A 19,050-nucleotide genomic window follows, 5' to 3' on the forward strand; every position below is an offset into this window, starting at 1 on the left:
TGCAGGCCTGTGTGGGCCTGGGGGCGGGTGGACCCAGCCCCCCACCGAGGTGGTGGACTGAGGGAGGGGCTGCAGGAGGGGGAGGAGAACAAACTTGGCTGACAAGTGAGCTTCAGCTTCCCACCTCCCCCACTTCCAACGGTGGGGCCCTTCTAACAGACACGATGGGACTAAGTGGGGCCAAAAGGCAGTTGCCATGGCAACGGCCAGTGGGGGCCACATTCCGGGATAGTCCCCGGGAAAGACAGGATGCAGTTACCCTGGCAACTTCCTCCCTTCTGGAGAGACAGGTATTGCCCCGTTGCCCTGGCAACTGCCAGGTTCTGAGGTTTACAGGGATACGACGGCTAATTCACGGGGATCTCTCTCGGCGGATCACGGCAGCCTCCAACTCTCTCTCTGCTCCTCTCTATTTCTCTGTTTGCCTCTGCTTCTCTCTTCCTTGTTTTGCTCTCTCTCTGTTCTTTGCCACCTGGTCCATCGCGCTGGCTCTTGCTCGGAGGACAGGTACCGGGAGCTACCGGGATTCTGGAAGGAACATCCCTGGCTGCCCACTCACCCCTCCCCCCTCTCAATGACAGCCGGTCCCTCCTGAGGTCTCTTCTGCATCCACGCCTTTCCCCCAGGCCCCCACAGGGGCCACGGAGATCTGGTCTCCCGGGGCTCATGTCCCAGTTTCTACTTGGAGTCAAGGTGAAAGAGACAGAGGTGGCGGTGGGGAGGGGACCATGGCCTGGCCTGGAGGGGAGCGGCCATGGACCTGCCCTGAAATCCTCATCCCCAGATTTCGCGGGCACTTGCCCTCCAGGGCAGCAGCCGCGTCTATAGCCTCCATATCTCACCCCAAGGCCTGGGGTCGGGGGGGGGGGGTAAGAAGCAGCAGGACTGGCATTTAAAGCTCTGAATTCGGTTCCAGTCCTGGCATACATTAGCTGTGTGCCCCTGGGAAAGTCACAGCCCCTCTCTGGGCCACCAGCTTCTTTTCTACAAAATAGAACGAAGCTGCTGGTGCAGAGGAAGGCCGCGAAGACAGAGTAGGCTGAGGACGGTGGAGGCCTCTGGGAGGTGTGTAAACACGAGGCCTTTTTTAGTTTCTAGAAAAGGAAGGTCTACAGCGGGCCCGTGACCACCCCCATCGCTCACTCAAACCTGAATGTGGAGGCTCAGCCCCTCACCTGCTCCAGTCAAGCTCACTGCACCACCCACCAGGCTGAGGTCTTGGGTCAGCGCTTGTCCACAACGGGGACAGGATTGAAGGATCTGGGATCCAGACCCTCTGGGTTTCCTGCCCGGCCCTGCTGAACCTCCAGAGCCTCTGGCCTGCGTTACTGGCTACTCCACTGGCTGGGCACGTCTGCTTGCTGGGGCTCTCCAACCCCAGCAGATCCCTGCCTCACTGTCTTGGGTCCGGGAGCCCCCTGGAGAAACCTGGGGACAGCCCCCCAATTCTGCCCGTCCTCCTGGGAGCTGGGAGCGGGAGCGGATGATGGGGTTGGTACTGTGATGCTGCCACTTCTTCCCAGGAAAGAAACAGGGGGAGGCAGAGAGAAGGGAGGGAGGCGAGCCGGTGGCGGGGGGGGGATGGCTAAGCCACTAATTGCACCATTACCACCTTCAGAAAAAGGAAAAACCACTCAGTTTTGTTTCTGTGCACAATATGCTTCCCGCTTCTGCCGCCAACGTTGCAATTCCGAGGCAGAGAAGGGAGGCCTTTGCTGGGGGCTGCACAGCCAGTGGGCAGTGGGCAGGGCAGGAGCAGTAACCGAGGCTAGAGGTGAAGGCAGTGAGTGGAGGAAGGGGGGCACCACCACTGCCCCGCGCCCAGGAGGGCATGCCTCCTGCACAGGGAAGCACTGGAACAGTCCTTAGGGGCCCCGGGGCCGCCACAGGCATCACCAAGAGGGAAGGCGAGGCGGTGCTGGGCAGTGGCACCGTGGCTCCACGACCAAGCAGCTGTGTGCCTTGGCTGGGCACCCTAGCTCCTCTGCGTCTCCACTTCCTGCAGCTCTGCAAAAGGGAGTCAGAGCTTCCCTGGCTCTGGGGCCGGGCTCCAGGGCTCCGGGGACGAGCTCAGCGGCTGACGTGCTCTGGGGGCTCATAAACGGGCAGTGATTCTCATTAAGGGACTAGACATCCCTGGCTCCTGCCGCCGGAATCTCTGAACCGTGACGTGCGCGGCGTCCCCGTCTCCAAGTCCCACGCTCCGGGCGCCGTGCTCTGTGTCCCCAGCGGCGCTGAGCTCGCCGAGGTTGCACATCAGTTTGCCCAGGCCTGGTCTGCAGGATTCCTGCCGAAGGAAGGACTGTGGCTTGAGGACAGGGTCACAAGGTCTCCAGCTCATCCAGGACATTCAACACCGAACCGTGGCCAGTGTGCCCTGGGGCTGTATTCAGGGGGGTCTAATGTTCTGAACAAAGGAGGTGATGGTCCTGCAGGCCCTGGAGCTTTGCCCGCAGCTCTGCCCTCGCCGCGGCTCCCTCCCTCCCAGAGCCCTTCCTTCGAAGGCTCCCCCATCCTTGGCCCCTCTCACCCCCTTTCTCTTCCACCTCCTTCCTCGCTCTCCCAGCCTTAGTCCCTCTTCTCTCGTCCCCGTGCTGCTCTGGACCCTGTGCGCGCGCGGTCCTGCGGCTGGGCAGGACCCGAGGCTGCAGGATCAGTGCAGAGAGGCCTGGAGAGGCAAGAGGGAGAGCGACGAGGGGGACGAGGACAAGGTCTCCTTGGCAACCCTCTTACACACACACACACACACACACACACACACACACGTCCCTCCCAACCTTCAAGAGCCCAGCACAGGGGTGTGAGCGCTGCCTCAGACGAGCATCCCATCCTGGCTGTAACAGCCACCCTGCCAAGGAGGCACAACCACTAATTCACTGCTTCCCCTGTGCCCATGAGGCTGGCAGCTGGGCCCAGTGGCGGCGGCAGTGAAGAGCTGGCCCTGCCTCCACAGCGCTGAGAGCATGAGCCTCTGATTGCACTGGGGGCTGTTCCCACCAGACGCCCTGCTCCCTGGGGAGGTGGCAGGCAGGAGAGCCAGCACTGTGCCCCCAGTTGGGGTACTCAATAGCCGGTGGCCGCGGGCGGGGCCAGGGAGGGCACTGAGCCGGGCTGGCTCTGAGACGCTAGGAGAAGGAACAGGAACACAGGCTCCACCCCACAGAGCTGGGGGGATGAACCGGGAGCAGGGCCAACTTCCTGGGCCACGGCAGGAGGGGGACAGCCAACTGAAGTCCCACCTTCCCCAGCTTACACACAGGCTCACACGCACGTGCCCGAGGGCTCGGGGTCCTGCAGGGCCTGGGCAGGCACCACAGAACACGTGCCAGCAGCACGGTCCCCACGAGGCCTGTTCCATTAAGGGCAGTGAGCACGGGGGCAGAGCGGGCGGAAAGTGGGCCAAGATAGCAGCATCCGGCAAAGGGTCTCGGCGGACGGCCACTCGCTTCGTCAACTGCGGGGAGGAAGGCCAGGCTCCCACTCCGAAGGGAGACAGCTCGGGGGTCGGGGAGCAGCTCTGTCCCCTGAGGTCCCCACACGGGGGAGAGGGAAGCAGGGGCCCAGGGGCCCAGGGCACCAGCGGCCTGGCCCCCGTCGGCACAGTGCCCCCCGCAGCTCAAGGGCCTCCGTTCCAGACCTGCCGTTGGGAATGCTTATGGCAGGTCCTCCCCCGGGGCCCCCACTGCTTCCTGAGAAATGTAAAGACAAGATGTTCCCTCACTGACTCCAAGGACGCGAGAAATAGTTCTTTCCACTTCAGAGCCAAGCCCTGTGCTAAGCACTTTCCGTATCGTCCTATTTATACCTCGCAGCAAATGTCCGTGAGAGAGGTACCGCCAGCGCCTGACTGGCAGAGAGGGGGCAGGACTCGCCCAGCCAGGGTCTGCGGGATGTCGGCACCCCTGCTGTGTGTTCTCCGGCCCCCGCTAGGGCTGGAAGACCCCTCAGAGACGGGCCGCGGAGGCCCTGGGGGACACAGCTGCCCTCCCACAGGAGCCCAAGTCTCGGGCGGTCAGGATGACCTCTGCAGGGGCTGGCTCCCCAGCAGGGCTCCCTCCCGACCCCGCACTCAGGGCCACCAGCCCAGGTCCCGGGGCTCCCAGCAGGCACCAAGGGAGAGGAGGAAATGGGGGCTCAGAGCGTGCTCCTGCAGCCAGAGCAGGGCTGTTTCTAGAGCACCTGCCATCCCTGCCAGGACTCCATAGACAGGGCCCAGCTTGGGCAGGGCTGCCCCTGGCTGGAACCCATCTGGTCCAGGCAAGGGGGAAAGTGGGGGCCTGCAGCATCTGCGGCCTCCCCTCCTGCAGATCTGTGCCCCGAGAGCCCAGATCTGCCCCTGACATACCCTTCTTTCCATCCCGCCTCGCCAAAGGGGGCGCAAGCACCTGCCTCGTGATGCCCCTGGGGGCCTGACCCAGAGTCCAGACCAGGTGCCCTGGCTCAGGGGCCAGGGGCGCGGTTTGGGGAGGAAGGCAGGAGCCACGGGAGGTGGAAGGAGGGGGCAGGAGCACAGTGACGAAGGGGCACAGCAGAAGCCACATGAGCAGGCTGAGCCTCATGTCACAACACGCCGTGCCCGGAGCTGCCCCTCATTCTGAGACCCCCCACCCACCCCAGGCCCACCCAGCCGCCGGCACCCGTTAGGAGGATTCCAGGGCCGTGGACGGCGTCACAGGCTGAAGCTGGAGGGGGCCCTGGACTGCTGGCTGAGTTCTGGGTCAGGCAGGACTGAGGCAGATGTGCTCGAGGCTGCGGGCTCAAGATTAGATGGCGCCTCCTTCTCAGGGCACCTGCCCCAGCCCCGGCCCCAGCTGGACTCTCTGTGTTTGGGCCCCAGTTGGCCACAGAGGGTGAGGCCTTGGTGCCTGAGAAAGAGCAGACATAGGCCTTTTATGGTCCCACACTGGTGGCCCCAAAAGGCAGGGACCCGGGAAGAGAGGCAGGGTTGGGGCCGCAGGCTGGGCCACCCTGGGCAGGGCAGCGCAGCAGGCTCCGAAGAGGCCCCCACGCAACTGTGTCAGCGTGGACCGGCGGGCACCCTGCTCCTTGGAGGGCTGAGCCCAGAGCCGGGCCAGGACCTGGCAGACCTGGAGCACGCTGGTGATGGCAGACTGGGAGTGAGCCCCCAGGGAATGTCGGGCCTGGGGCCCACCAGCGTCTCCTGGCCCCAACACGACCCAGGCATCCCTACCCTGGAGGCAGAGAAAGGCTCCAGCTGGGGGGAGGTGAAGAGGGCAGGGCTGGGATGAAGCGGGGCCCAGGACGCAAGGGTCACCTCTGCGTGCAGCCCCAGGCCAGACCCTCAGGGCTGGGCGCAGCCGCCTGGGCAACAGGCAGGCAGCTCTGCAACCAATTCTGGAACCTCCCACCCCCCCCCCCCGCCCCCGGCCCCCACACCGCACCCCACCCATCCCATCCCATCCCATCCCATCCCGCTCATCCACAAGCTGACGAGTCCTAACAGGCCTCCTTTGCCGGAGACAAAAATAACTATTTTCAAAATTCACAGCAGGGCTTTCGCCTACACACGCCGCACCGACTGGAAGCCAGAGGGAGAGCAGCAGAACGCGGTGTGGGGAGAGGCCCGCCACCAGCCCGCGCCCGGAGCCCACGACCCTCTCCCCACCGCCCTGCCTGCGGCCCCAGCACACACCTACCAGAGCCTGGGGGCTCCTAGCTCACCCGCTGTACACAGGGGGACAGGGGGACAGGGGCCAGGGGGCTGGAATGGGCCCCGGGCCACTCGGTGGATCTATGGAAGGCCCAGGCCAGACCCTGCGCTCTGCCTCCATCCAGGCCCGCTCCCCGCCGGCTCACGGGGCCGAAGGCCAGCTCACACGGGCCCAGGACACAGGCACACACCCTCCGTGGGCTCCCAACAGCACTGCAGGCCTCGCTTGTGCATCACCGTGTTTTAATCGCGTTCACGGGCTCCCCCACAACCAACCGCTACCTCGGCTGGTCCTTTACAGGCCGGCGAGCAGGCAGGGCCAGGGCCCGCACCCCGTTTGCAGGCAGGACATGGAGGCCAAGAGGAAAAGGACTGAGCCCTGACGGCCGACGGCCTGGTGGCCGGTGTGGAGCTCCCTCTGCAGGGAGGGGCGCTCGTCTCCACTACCCCCCCCCCCCCACCAGCCTGGCCCCAGGACTGGCCCAGGCCACGTGGAGATCAGATCCAGGAAGGTCACCCCGGGGGCCTGGCACCTCCACGCTCAGAACACAGGCCCCCCTCAGAGAGTGGCCAGAGCACTGCGCCTCCGCTGGGGTCCAGGCCTGGAACCGCCTCTGGGTGGTCCCCTTGGCCACGAAGCTCTCCGGGGCAGGGCCAGGGCTCCGGGGCAAGACCTTCAACCAGCTGGGAGGTGACGAAGGCGGCGGGAACACCGGCAGGGCCGCAGGCACCACGTCTGGACCACAGAGCTCCCTCTCCCGCCGAGGGACTGAGGCCCGGAGAGCTCACGCAGGTCCCAGGCGGTCACAGAGCAAGTCAGTGGAGGCGAGCCGGGGACCCAGCACCCCCAGTTCAGTCTATTCTCCCCCGACCCCAAACCGGCCCCCCACCCTCCAACGGAGGAGCTCTGCGCCCTTCATCTCCCTGCAGAAGAGAGCGTGAGCTGGGGCCCTTCCCTGGAGAAGAGCAGGGCCAGGCTCGCGGGGGGACGTCCCCCCGCCCCCAGCCGCCGCCGCCGCCGCCGCCGTCAGATCCGCTGGGACATCAGTCGGGTGTTGAGTTTACGAAAAAAGGACCGCAGCTTGCAAATCTTGCATTTTTTCTTGCGGCGCCCCCGGGAGAGGCTCCGCGCCCTGCCGGCCCCCTCCTCTTCGTCTTCGTCCTCGTCGCTGGCCCAGGGCCCCCAGGCGCCCCCGTTAAAGTCCGGATGGGCCCGGGGGTTCTCAGCCGGGTAGCGGACGGGGATGGCAGTGCGGTTATAGTCCACCAGGCGGGCCAGCAGGGCCCGGACCACGTCCGGCCGCTGGCCCGCGAGGTCCTCCCGTTCGTAGGGGTCGGCGCTGATGTTGAAGAGCCACACGGCCTGGCGGGCGCTGGCCATCCGCTCCAGGTCCCACCAGCTGCCGGGGAAGGCGGCCAGCGTCTGCGGCGGGATCCAGTCCCCGTAGCCGGGGTCCCCCGTCAGCAGCTTCCACTCGCCCACTCGGATGGCGGCCTGCACGGCCGTGTTCCAGATGCCGAAGCCGCCCTCCAGGGAGCCGTGCCGGGCGTGGCTGTAGAGGGGGTCGATGTTGTGCAGGATCTCCGTGCGCGGCGAGGCCCGGCCCTCGCTGATGGCGGGCCACACGTCATAGCCGTCCAGCCCGTCGGCCGCCGAGGCAGTGCCCCCTGCCAGGCCCACCAGGGTCGGGTACCAGTCGGTGATGTGCAGCAGCGCGCGGCTGGTCCGTCGCGTGCGCTTGAGCAGGGGGCTGTGCACGAAGCCCAGGCCCCGCACGCCCCCTTCCCAGTAGGTGCCCTTGCGCCCTCGCAGCGGCCAGTTGCTGCCCCCCGAGAAGGTCTGGCCCCCGTTGTCACTGGAGAAGATGATGACGCTGTTGTTGTAGAAGCCGTAGCGCCGGAGGGCGCCCGTGATGTTGCGCACGGCCTCGTCCATGCAGGTGACCATGGCCGCGTACTTGCGCCGCGCCACGTTGCCCATGCCGCGGTAGCGGTACAGGTACTCGCGCGGGGACTGCAGGGGCGTGTGCACGGCCTGGAACGCCACGTAGAGGAAGAGCGGCCGCCGGGGGCTGTGGCCGGCTAGGATGCGGCTGACGCGCTGGGCATAGAGCAGGGTGGAGTACTGGCCGCTGAGCCCCCAGGCCACGCTCTCGCCCTCGTGCAGGTCGAAGCCACACACCCCCGGGCCGTCGCAGTTGTCGTAGGTGTAGTAGTCCACGTTGCCGGTGAGGGAGCCCAGGAAGGTGTCGAAGCCCCGGCGCGTGGGCAGGCACTCCTTCCGGTAGAAGCCCAGGTGCCACTTGCCCACCATGTGCGTGGCGTAACCCAGCTGCTGCAGCCTCTGCGGCAGCGTCACCTGGTCCAGGGGCAGGCAGTTGGGCTGCCGAGGGCGGATGATGGAGTGCTGAAGGCCCGTGTGGATCTGGTATCTGGGGGGAAGGGGGCGCAGAAGGCACCGGTGAGCTATGATCCCCGGCTCCGGCCCCCAGGCCCGCCCCTGGCCCCAGCACTACCGGCCAGCAAAGGACAGTGACCAGGAGGTACGGTCCACTGCAAATGCTCCACCGACCGACCTTCCAAGTCGCCCGAAGCAGGGATTCCCATTCTCTCACACGTGAGCCTGAAGCTCAGCATGGTTAAGCCACTCACGCACCATCACACAGCTAGGAAGGTGGGGGGCGAAGAGGCAAACGCAAGAGTTCCCGCTGTGGCTCGGCGGGTGGAGAACCTGACTAGTACCCATGAGGATGCGGGCTCGATCCCTGGCCTCGCTCAGTGGGTTAAGGATCCGCCGTTGCCCTGAGCCGTGGTGTAGGTCGCAGACGTGGCTCGGGTCCCGCGTGGCTGTGGCTGGGGTGGAGGCCGGCAGCGGCAGCTCCCGTTCAACCCCTAGCTGGGAACCTCCAGATGCCGCAGGTGCAGCTGTGAAAAAGAAAAACACAGGCGAGTCGTGACAATGACACCAACAGCTGACGGGAAGGAAGCACTCGCTGCTTGTGCTCAGCGTTACCTAAGCCCCCTGTGTGAATTATCTCACTAAATCCCCACCACAGCCGGGGGGGGGGGGTCATGTCCTCATCATCAGGCCCATCTCCCCCCTAAGGACACTGAGGCTCTGGAAGTGAAATGATTTGCCCAAAGATTCGTGCCATCAGTCACTGGAATTGGGATTTGTTCCCCTAGCAGTCTGACTGCTGATGTCACACTCCAAGCCACTAACGGGCCACGGGACCTGCAGCAAGTCCCACTGTCCCAGGAAAACTCCTATTCGGTCTTAAAAGTCCAACCCAAATGTGACCCTCAGTGCAAAGTTCCTCACAGCTGTATGGAAGAAGGAGGCACGTTTGCTGCCGGGTTTCCGTAGCATTTAGGATAAAACAAACCTTCGCTGGTCCAGCCGGGCCAGAGGGTCCACGCAGGTGGACGCACGTGCCCTGGGGCCCAGTGGCTGTCCCTCACTCGTGCCTGTGTTCCCAGCACTCAGGCGGTGTTTCAAGGACATTCGATTACTTATGAAATGAATGAATGAAGAAGGATACTCAAGGATTTTAGAGCCAGAAGGGACCCAAGTCATTTGCTGCTTTATTCGTCTCGACTTAAAAAACAAAAAAAAACCAATGTCTGCAGGAGGAGAAAGACCTGGCCTGTGGTCACCCAGCGGTCAGGAACAGAGCTGGGTTTGAACATGAATCCAACCAGGTTCAAGTTCAGACACACTGCTGGCAGACGAGGCCCGCTTCCCTTCCCCCACGGAGTCCTCGGTCTGCTCGCGGGAGCCGTGAGTCGCCTGGAACGGGACACTTTAAAAACCTTCCAATCCCCAGCCTGCATGAGGCCCGTTCTCACGTGCCTGCCCACAGGCCGATGTGGCCTCTGGATCCAAGTGGGTCACACAGGCTCGGCCCTGAGGCAGGAGCAAGGGGTCAGTGGCGTCTCCGCCCCCTTTCCTCGGTCACACCGGCTCCTCCTCCCGCGGTCGGGCCCCGCGGTCTGCTTCGGGCGTCTGGCCCTCGCTCAGCTCTTACGAGTCCTGCACTGGAGCAGCAGACCGCATCTCCACACGGGCGTTAGAACCCCACCCCTTCCTCTCCCCCAGGGGAGAGAACGGGTTAAGCCCGGACCTAAATCCTGACACCTGTAAGCCGAGCACCGGCGGGGCTTTTTCTATTTCGGGTTCTTTGACTTAAAGCTGTTTCGGGTGTCAGCTATCATTAGCTCCTGCCTCCATTTTTAATAGTATACCTGCATCTCCTATTTTATTTCATCTGCATAAAAAGTCTACAGGAAAGACTATTATTATCCCCAGTCTACAGAGGATGAAACTGAGGCTCCCAAAAGTACAGCAACGGGCCCGCGCGCTCAGACCACTGCCCAGCCCGTGGAACTGAGCTGCGAACCCAGGTGGATGCAACCCGGGCTCAGCTCTCAGGGCTGCAGCCTCGGCAGACCCCTGTCAAGCGAATGATCGATTCGACTTGATACAAGAAGTACCCTGGGCCCCCGAGATGCAGCGAGCCTCTCCGCGTCAGGGCTGCGCGCCACGGAGCTGGTTTGTACGGTGGATGCACCAGCTACGAGCCGCCGCAGCCCGTCTGCAAGTGAGTAACAGGGAACCGGGCTCTCTCCGGCTGCACCGGACACGACTGGGTGCACCAACAAGCACTAATGAGAGCCGGCAGCGTCGTCTGAGGGAGCCGGCTGCAGGGGCCGAGGGCAGACGCCGCCCAGCCACGGCCACGCTCAGCTCACCATGCAGATCCGGGGCTGGAACGCGGCCCCGCAGGCGGCACGCTCCCCCGCTTAAACCAAAAGCCACCCCTCAAAACACTAACCTGGGCGCAAGTCTAGGAAGGCAGATTCCCCCTCGCTGTTCTGCAGGGGGGTCGACGTGGTGTCTTTGCCCTCGGACCCCAGCCCCAACACACACGGACTCCCCCTCCTCTCTCCTGCTCTCTCTCTCCCAGTTCCTCGAGCTACACGCTGAGCGCCAAGCTGAAGGCAGCAAAGGGACCTCTGTGACGCCCGGCTCCGGGACCCCACGGAGCACCTGGCCTCCCAGCCCCTCCCAGAGAGCCCACAAAGGCCGGCCCTCCCTCGCTCTGGGCCTCCGTCTCTCCACGAGACCCGCAGGCAGGCCATGCCTCCGGCTTCTGACGTCACGCCAACGGCTTCTGGGTGGAACTTGGGAGAAAGCAGGCCTTGGACCCCATCCAAGGAGGATTAGCTTCAGCCTCGCCAAAGGATTTTCCCCTAAGTGGCCAGAGTTTGCCTTCCACACCCCCCTCCTGTTCCCTGCTCTTTTAATCCTGCAGTCCTACCACCCTGCCGTGGACAACGCCGCACGGAGACAGCAGCACGTCTGTCTCCTTGGGGCTCCCGGCCAACTCGGGAGCCTTTCACAGATGAAAAAACAGGGGCTTGGGGAAGAGAGCTCGCTTGAGGACACACAGGTCACGGCCTCCCGCATGTGCTTCTCCACCTATCAATTCCTCGGTTTCCTCCTGACGTTGTCATCCAGCAATGCGGGGACCAAATCCCTCCAGTGACACAGAGGCTGCCGTACACTGGCAGCCAGGCAGGTTATGTGCAACTTGTTCCAGCCTCACCGTCTCTTTTCAAGATTAAAAACTTTTCATCCCAGTTTATAGACAAGACGCCTGAGGCTCAGAGAAGTTAAATGATTGGCTCGGGGCCTTGGGATGTGTTCAGAGAACCCGCGGTCCAACCCAAGTGTCAGAGGCTGCCGTGTTCCTCTAACACGGGGGTGACCAGAGCTCTCCCTCACGTGGTGTGGAATGGGCGGGTGCGGGGACATCAGAGGGACAAGACCCCAAGGAGGTCCATCTCATTCAGAGCCCAGATGGGGAGCCCGAAGCTCCAGCAGGGCGAGGACTTCCTGATGATCACGCGGCCACAGGGGTGGGGGAGGGGGGACAGAGCTGGCCTGGCGCCCTGGCTTCCCAGGTGCCCAGAGGGGTTTTTCTGAGGCTTGGGCCCCCAGCAGCAGCGTCCTGGGCCATGCCTACCTGCCCGTGAGAAGCTGGCTCCGCGAAGGCGTGCAGATGGGCTGGATGTAATAGTTCTCCAACTTGACACCCTCGGCCGCCAGCCGGTCCAGCGTGGGGGTTTGGATGTCTGAGCCATGGTAGCCCACGTCGTGGTAGCCCTGGTCGTCGGTGAGGATGAAGATGATGTGGGGCTGCTGGGAGGGCACGGCCGCGGGCGGCTCGCCTGCCTCGGCGGGCGCGTCGGCTACCAGGCTGGGCTTGGCCCAGTCCCAGGACAGGTAGCCGAAGCTGAGGAGGCTGAGCAGAGAGACGCCGGCGAGCGCGTGCATCGCCATGCGGGCCCGCGCGTCCCGGCGCGCAGGGCTGCCAGGGCCTCCTCGCCTCGCGCGCCCAGGGCGCACGGCCCGCGCGCCACGAGAGCGCTCGGCGTCCCCGGGGGCGGCCCAAGGGCCGAGCCGGGCCGGGCGGGACGACGAGGCCGGACGTGCGCGGCCGCGGCGGGGCGCTCCAGGGAGGTCAGGCCCGCGCCGAACTGCCTCCCGCCGCCTGGGCACCGGCCCTGCGCCGCCCTGGCTCCCCCTTCCCGGGCTCAGCCGGGCCAGCCGGAGACTCGTCGTGGCGGCCTCCAGAAGATGCTCGCCACCATCCTCTGGCTCCCCTTCTAAGCCTCGATTTCTCCCGCCTCCTAATTTCTCTCGCCCCTGCCTTCCCTTTCTCCTCCTCCTCCCGACCCTCCGGCCCCGGCCCGGCCTCTCGCCCCGCCCGGCGTCCCGCGAGCTGTAGCTCCGGCTCGGGGAGTGGGCAGGACCCCAGCGGGGAAGCGGAGCGAGGCACACGGCCGGGGCGGGTCCGCGCGGGACACGCCGCAGAGACTGAGCGAAAGTTGTCACATCTGCCGGCCGAGCCCCAGGTGGAGGGGCGGGGCGTCCGGCGGCGGCTCCGCCCCCGGGCGGGGAGCCCGGCCCGGGGGGCCCCTCGGCTCCAGCCTCCTCCCCGCCCCGACCGACCGACCGCGGGAGGAGGGAGGGGGCGGCTTGGACTGGGATGGAGCCGCTCTGGAAGGGCCGGGTCAGACATTCCTTGATGATGGAGTGTTCGCCTCTCCGAGTGCCAGGCCTGGAAGCGTCGCACACAATTTTCTCTTCCAACCGGGTCATTGTACAGCTGAAGCAACTGAGGCCCTGAGATGGCCCCGGCGCCCCTCTAAAGCACAGAGCAAGTTAGCGGCTTCTCGGGGGTGGGGGTGGGGGTGCTCCCAGGGGCCGGTCGGGTGGCAGCAGAGGCAGCAATGGAGGAGAAGGAAGACGTTGGCAAGACTTTCCCTGGGCTAGAAATCAGGAAACCAGGTTCTGGCCTTGCCGCTCTCCCCACCCCCTCCCCGTCCTCATGCTGCACCTCGAGGCTAGCATCTTAGGCCGATTCCGCTGGAATCCACAGGGCAGAAGCTGTTGTAGCCATCACGGTATCCACGGCATCCAGAAGCCCAAGCCGCATGTGCTGTGCTCATGAATGGATGAAGTGAGCCTCCGGGGTCACACAGACCAACACCCACCCAAGGAACTCTCCACCGCAGGGAAGGCAAGCTTGGGGGACCCTCGACCAGGCGAGTATCGCAAATCAGTGAAACGGGGAGCCACTCTGTTGCCCGAGGAAGAGGCAGGGCCTGAGTGGAACCAGAGCCCTCGGTCAGCCTTGAGTCCTGACCATCCAGCGTCGAGCAGGGGGGGTGGACCAGCGCGTCCAGATCTTCCGATCTAACGGGAACACCCACCTCCAGATTGCTGTGAGAAATAGTCCCGTCCTTAAGAGCTGCTAACTAATTTACAGCAAAGCTGCAGCTCGGTGCAGGCCACAGCAGCCCTCTCTGAGGAAGGTTTTAGCCCGCCGGGCGCCTGTTTCCAGCTTCCTCTCTGCACCATTGTTTTCGCGATGTTAACTAGGCTGTATTTTGTTTAATGGGAAAACTGAAATAAACGAAACCAGTTAGGCTTTTTTACCACCAGGACTTCAGTCGTTAACACGCCGATCTCCCAAAGTGGGGGGCGCGAAAGCCGTCTTTCTCAGGTTTATGGGGACCAAGGAACCTCGCTTTCCCAGAGCTTGGGCGGCGGGGGCGGGGGGGAGGCTACTGTTTGGGGAACTTTGAAAAACAGAGGCTGCCCAGGTGGGTCTTCTCGCCCGGCATCTTTTCCCTGCCAACATTCTGCCATGATCCCCTCCCTTTTCCTTAAAACCACTGTGTGTGGGGAAAGAAACTGGACCACCAAAATAGCAGCCCGAGTGAATCTGCATTGTGAAATGAGGCTGCGTGGGGCCGGCCGCTCCCGCTTGCTCAGAGCCCCCATATTTAGGATGGCCAGATTTATCGGAAGGGAAAACTGAGCCTGTTGTTCTGGCAGAAGAAACGCTGAGCACAGACAGGAAAAATACAGCCTCTCGGGGTGGAAGGCTGCTAAGCGCTGCTTCCGGAGGCTGCAGCCTGAGGCTGTCCCGGGGCCCAAGGGGGACAGGTCCCAGGAGGTCGGAGGGACGTGGGCTTTACAGTCTTTGCATTGTCCCAGACCGTGGTCGGCACGAGCTGGAGAACCAGCACAAGGACAGCCGGCAGAGGGGACAGGGTGGGGAGGCAGGCTGGAAGAAGTAGGGTCATGGAGCCGGATGGCTGTGCCGACGAGGCAAGCAGACGCTCCGCGAGCTTGAGACCGTGGGCTCTGACATCGGCCTGCCTGAGTTCACATCCTGCCCCTTCCTGGAGTTTAGGCCTTGGGCAAGTTAGGGCCTCGGCCTCAATGTCCTCGTGTGGAAACGGGGGTCGCCACACACACAATAGACCAGGCGCTCAGGAGGGGCCCAGCACGCGGGAGGCACTCAGGGCATGTGAGCTGCTGGGTGACTGTTCTCTGGGCTCGGAGAGAAAAGACTCAGCCCTGTGGGTGCAAAGTTACCGGGAAACAGGTTTCAGGCCAATTTAAGGGATTCCTCTTGCAGGAGACCTGGCGGCTCGCTCAGTAAATGGACGGCAGTGACGGGTGAGTCACCGTGGGGGGACCCCTGTCCCCATACCCACGCTTCGTTTACGAGTCCCTCGGTGGGTCACAGAAACCCGCGGTGGCTTCAGAGGCTCCACCCCTTCTAAGGCTCTAGGGCAGCAAACCCTGCCCTCAGCCCTGCCTTTAAAGCTGGCGCACGGCAGGGCCGGCCTTTCCAAGGGCTCGGGATGTGGGAAGAAACACAAAGAGCGACGTGAATCCTGGCTGTGCCCCTTTCAAGACGTGGCTTCGCTCGTCTTCCCTTTGTGTTTTCCACCGCACGGCTCCCTGTCCCCTCCCCCGAGACCAGGTCCGTCCGCCCTGCCCCATCCAGTAGACTCTCAACAACTCCAAGTGTCTCAAGTTCAGATCCAGGAAGCTCAGGGAGAGAGAAGGGCCCTCTCCAGCTACACCAGCCTTGCAGTTTCTGTCTCAGGACCCACCTGTCTCCAGGATGGTTGACATGGGGAGTAGCCGCCAGATCCGTCCCCCCAACAGGTGCACACTCACCCCATAACCGCCAAGGACCGTGAACGAAAGCCCTGCAAGAAGCCTAACACCGCACAGGAAACGCCACGGGCCATGGCCGGGTAGAGTGCCACTTCCTGCCCGCGATTCCCACTGACGCAATCAGACTTCGTGAAGCCCTGAACCTGTCATTTCTAGAACTAGGCAAGAAGGGAAAAAGGGCCTTCTGTCCAGGGGCGACGGGCAAGATCCTGAGCTGAAGTGGAGGCAGAGCGAAAGGCCTCGGAAAGGTCTTCCCAACATAAAAATGTACAGTTCCAATTCTTTATCCCCAGAAAATCTTTGAGGACACGCAGAGGGAACAGTGAAAAACGGGTGAGTCTTTTTTGGTGGCTGCGTGTGGTGTGTGTGTGTGTGTGTTTGTGTGTAGGGGGGTGTGCGTGTGTGGCCATCTTTGAGCTAAAATCATCTTAGTACGGATATTATTTCCTTCTGCGTTCATTGCCCTCGGCAGAGATCTTGTGCCCAGACCAGGCAGGCCATGCTCCCTCTGGGAGTCAGGGAGTCCGGGCTGGACCAAATCGAGGACCGGAAGGAAAGCACAGAAGGTCTCCGAACGGATGGGACCGTCATGGATTCACCCCTTCGCCTGCGGGGAGCACAGGCCTTCCTCCCTCCACACCTGCTACCTCCTCCTTGGCACACGACTCCTACAAGCCTGCCGACCTCACCTCCCAGCCCAAGAGCCGTGGAAGCAGCTCAGCCAGCCTCCGTGAGAAGGTGGCTTGAGGGGCCGGCCTGTTTTGTAGCAACCGTTTGACGGTTTCAGGTGGAAACACTAGGGAGAAACAGAGCAGCAAACACAAAATCAGACTGAAGAATCCCTAACGCCTGCGAGCTTGGGGCCACGTGGTGCAGGAGCAAAGTGCCGTACCCACCCGAGTGGGAACGAGGCCATCACCAAATCACAGGCCAGCACCGAAGGGGACAGCGGGTCGCCCTCCTGAGTTGAAAGCCTGTGCAGAAGCCTCTTTTTGAGAACGCTGGGGACAACAGCAACTCTTTCCATCCACAGTGCTTATTATGACAAGTGCGTGGCGGTTGCGAAAGCTTCTCCCTGAGGGCGGCGGCACCCTCTGTGGCGGGCACCCTCTGTGGCGGGCACCCTCTGCGGCGGGCACCCTCTGCGGCAGGCTGTGCGGAGGGCGAGGCCGCACTGCCGTGATGCTGGAGGGTGGAGCGGCCACCCCGCGCTCCACAGAGGTAGGTCCCACTCCCGCACTCGCTGCTGGCGTTCTACTCCCTGCTCTTCCAGCCCCGTGGCCTCTGAGGCTTGAAGGGCAGAGTGGCACTCAGGGAAAAGGGGTGACGGACCCAAGCACAGACGCCACGGCTGGTGCCCTTCCCGACACGAGTGTGCGTCCCCGGTGAGCTGCGGAGACTTCTGCGCCTTGGTCACCTGGCCTGGGGACCCTGGTTCTGGCGTTGAGCCCATGCTCTCAACTGGCGCACCGTCCACGAGTGCTGCCCACACCGGGTGAGCGTGGCTGACCCCTGGTTAGGGGGCTGTTTAAGAAGGGCGTGCCGGCTGCCCCCTGAGGAATTCAGCGCCCGGGCCTTAGCTCGCGGTGAGCAAGGAGTCCAGGGAGTGACCGGCGGGCAGGCTGAGGGCCTCTGAGGCCCAGTTCCTGCTGGATTTGCTCTGTTTGGGCAAACCGGTTCGGGGAGGGAAAATGCTTTCGTCCTGGACCCCGGGGTCCCTCCGAGTGCTTCCGAGGGAGACAGCCCCCCGACCTCCGACCCTTGCTTCCAGGCCCTCCTGGTGGTCTCGGTGCCCGTGGCCTGTCCGAATCGCCACATCCGACATCTGAGCCTGGGGTGGCGAGAGCCCGGGCACCACCAGCCCCTCGCCTTTAACCCTTCCCGGGGCCCCGGGCCTGGGCATTTCAATGGCTCCTTTTTCTGGCGCGCTGTGCAACATTCTTCCGAGGAGATTATTGAAAGCAGAGCTCTGGGTACACAATGGGTGCTCTGTGCTCACAGCCGCTGCCCAATCTGTTTGCCCAGCCCGACTGCGGCCTCGCCTCTCTGCACACGCCCCACCCTCCAGCGCCCGACCCCGGCCCCACCTGGAGCCCAGCTCAAAGGGAGCCCGTGTCCCAGGCTGGTTCCCCGCCTTCCCAGAAGTCCCGGCCGCGGCCTCTGCCGGCCTGGCGAGGAGTCAGCCCCGCGGGCCCAGGCCCGCCTCCAGCCCATCCATCCGTCCATCCGAGGCTCTGCCCACTCTGATGTCCAGAGGCTCCTGTCTGCCCCGAGCGGCTCGCATTTCTCTCTTTTCACACATGCCCCTGCGCACGCACACACACACGCGCGCACACACACACACGCGCGCACCTCTCAGACCGAGCGGAGAAGGTCAGGGAATCAGATGGAGACCGGGGTGCTGAGATCCAGACAAACAAAGGAGGCGCTTCCCATCGGGAGCGTGGCCGGTGGCCCCCCCACCCCACCCCACCCCACCCCCGGCACGGCCGGCCCTCCCCAGCCCTGGGCCCCACGCCCCTTGGGGTCGGGGACAGCAAGAGTGTTCAGGTCAAACGTGAGGTCCCAGAGCCGGGCGGCCCGCGTTCAGCCCAGCTCTGTCTGCCACTTGCGAGCCGCGTAGCTTGATCTTCTGGATTAACCTCTCGATACCCCCGTTTCCGTTTTGTCAAATGCAAGGCGTGAGAGAGTACCCACCTCCCAAGACTGGGAACCAGCGCGAGGCAAGTGGAACGCTGAGCACAGTGCCTGGTACAGAAGAAGCTCTAGCAAACGGAGAGCTCTTGTTATTATTGTGGCTATACTTAGACTCTATTGTCATTATCCTCAGAGTCTGTTCCTGCAAGGGTACAGCCTCAGCGACAGAAATCTGCACCCCCTGATCAAGCCACGCTGCTCCTCCAAAACACTCAGTGGTCACCAGATTTGACCTGCCGGAGAAAATCTGGCTCGCCGGGCCCAGCACCAGGGCTGGGATGTTGCCTTCCTCCTTCACAGCGGGCACTGGAAGGCAACCGGGTCCCATCACGACGCTAGGGCTGTTGTTGGCATCATCCACTGTGCCCCTTGCATAACCCGGCTTTTAGCACCAAAAGCTGGTGGGGAAAGCCCAAGTCGATACCAAATGGAAATTCAAAAGTCACGGTGATAAAAGACTAGCTTAGTTTATCGGAAATCTGCACATGCCTGGTAGCGTGCAGGACTCCTTGCAGCCATTCTCTCACAGCTGTCTGTCCCGTGACGCAGGTAAAATTATTTATATCACCTGCATCTTACAGAGGGAAAAACTAGGAAGCTGGGAGGTGTCGGCGCTGGGGTTTGAACCCAGGTCTGAGACGAACCCCTGCTGTGTTACATTGCGCATCGTTCTCCCTCCCGTTAGGGACCCTTGGCCGCCAGTGGTGTCTTCACATCTGTTCCCCCCTGCACGTGAGCGGTGAAATGCCAGCTCTCCCAGTGCCGTGGAATGCCCCCGAGGTCCAGTCCCAGGGACCCTGGCAGGTCTGAATGGGCCTAGAAATGTCACCCCGAGAGCCGCCTCTCACACCGCTCCGCCCCGCAGGCCCCAAGGGGAAGGGAGCCACCTGGGAAGCCTGCTCTTGAGCCTGGCCCCTGGCCCCAGACTCCCAACCCTGAGGCCCCTCTGTCTGCTCCAGTGACTTCAGGGTCCCAGAGCAGAGGTGTCCCTGGGTGTCTATCTTCTCAGACCCATATGTCACCCGTCTTCTCAGTTTGCCTGTGGAACAAGAGTCAGCCTCCCTGGGCGGCGATTTCACTGGGCTTTTTCTTCTCGGGGGCAGCACAGCCCAGCCCCCGCCGCCTCCTGGCC

General features: G+C 63.4%; 1 protein-coding gene across 2 annotated transcripts; it reads right to left on the reverse strand.

Moving 5' to 3' along the window:
- Positions 1-5,897: 5,897 nt before the first annotated feature.
- Positions 5,898-12,587, reverse strand: ARSI (arylsulfatase family member I). Of its 2 annotated transcripts, none has more exons than XM_047779051.1 (2): positions 11,701-12,587; positions 5,898-8,103 (listed from the first exon to the last, which is right to left on the reverse strand). In XM_047779051.1, the coding sequence occupies exons 1-2, from the start codon at positions 12,015-12,017 to the stop codon at positions 6,699-6,701; spliced, it is 1,722 nt and encodes a 573-aa protein (XP_047635007.1). In that variant the 5' UTR covers positions 12,018-12,587; the 3' UTR covers positions 5,898-6,698. The 2 variants fall into 2 exon arrangements, with proteins under 2 accessions (XP_047635007.1, XP_047635008.1); XM_047779052.1 differs by lacking the exon at positions 11,701-12,587 and adding an exon at positions 10,507-11,693.
- Positions 12,588-19,050: the final 6,463 nt, after the last annotated feature.

Source organism: Phacochoerus africanus, chromosome 4 (assembly GCF_016906955.1).
Source record: "Phacochoerus africanus isolate WHEZ1 chromosome 4, ROS_Pafr_v1, whole genome shotgun sequence".
Lineage (NCBI taxonomy): Eukaryota > Metazoa > Chordata > Mammalia > Artiodactyla > Suidae > Phacochoerus > Phacochoerus africanus.

Coding starts and splice junctions, on each gene's coding strand:
- ARSI (XM_047779051.1), bottom strand. CDS start 12,017: ATGGCGATGCACGCGCTCGCCGGCGTCTCTCTGCTCAGCCTCCTCAGC. Junction 8,104..11,700: donor AGCCAGCTTCTCACGGGCAG/GTAGGCATGGCC, acceptor CCTTCCCCCCAG/ATACCAGATCCACACGGGCC.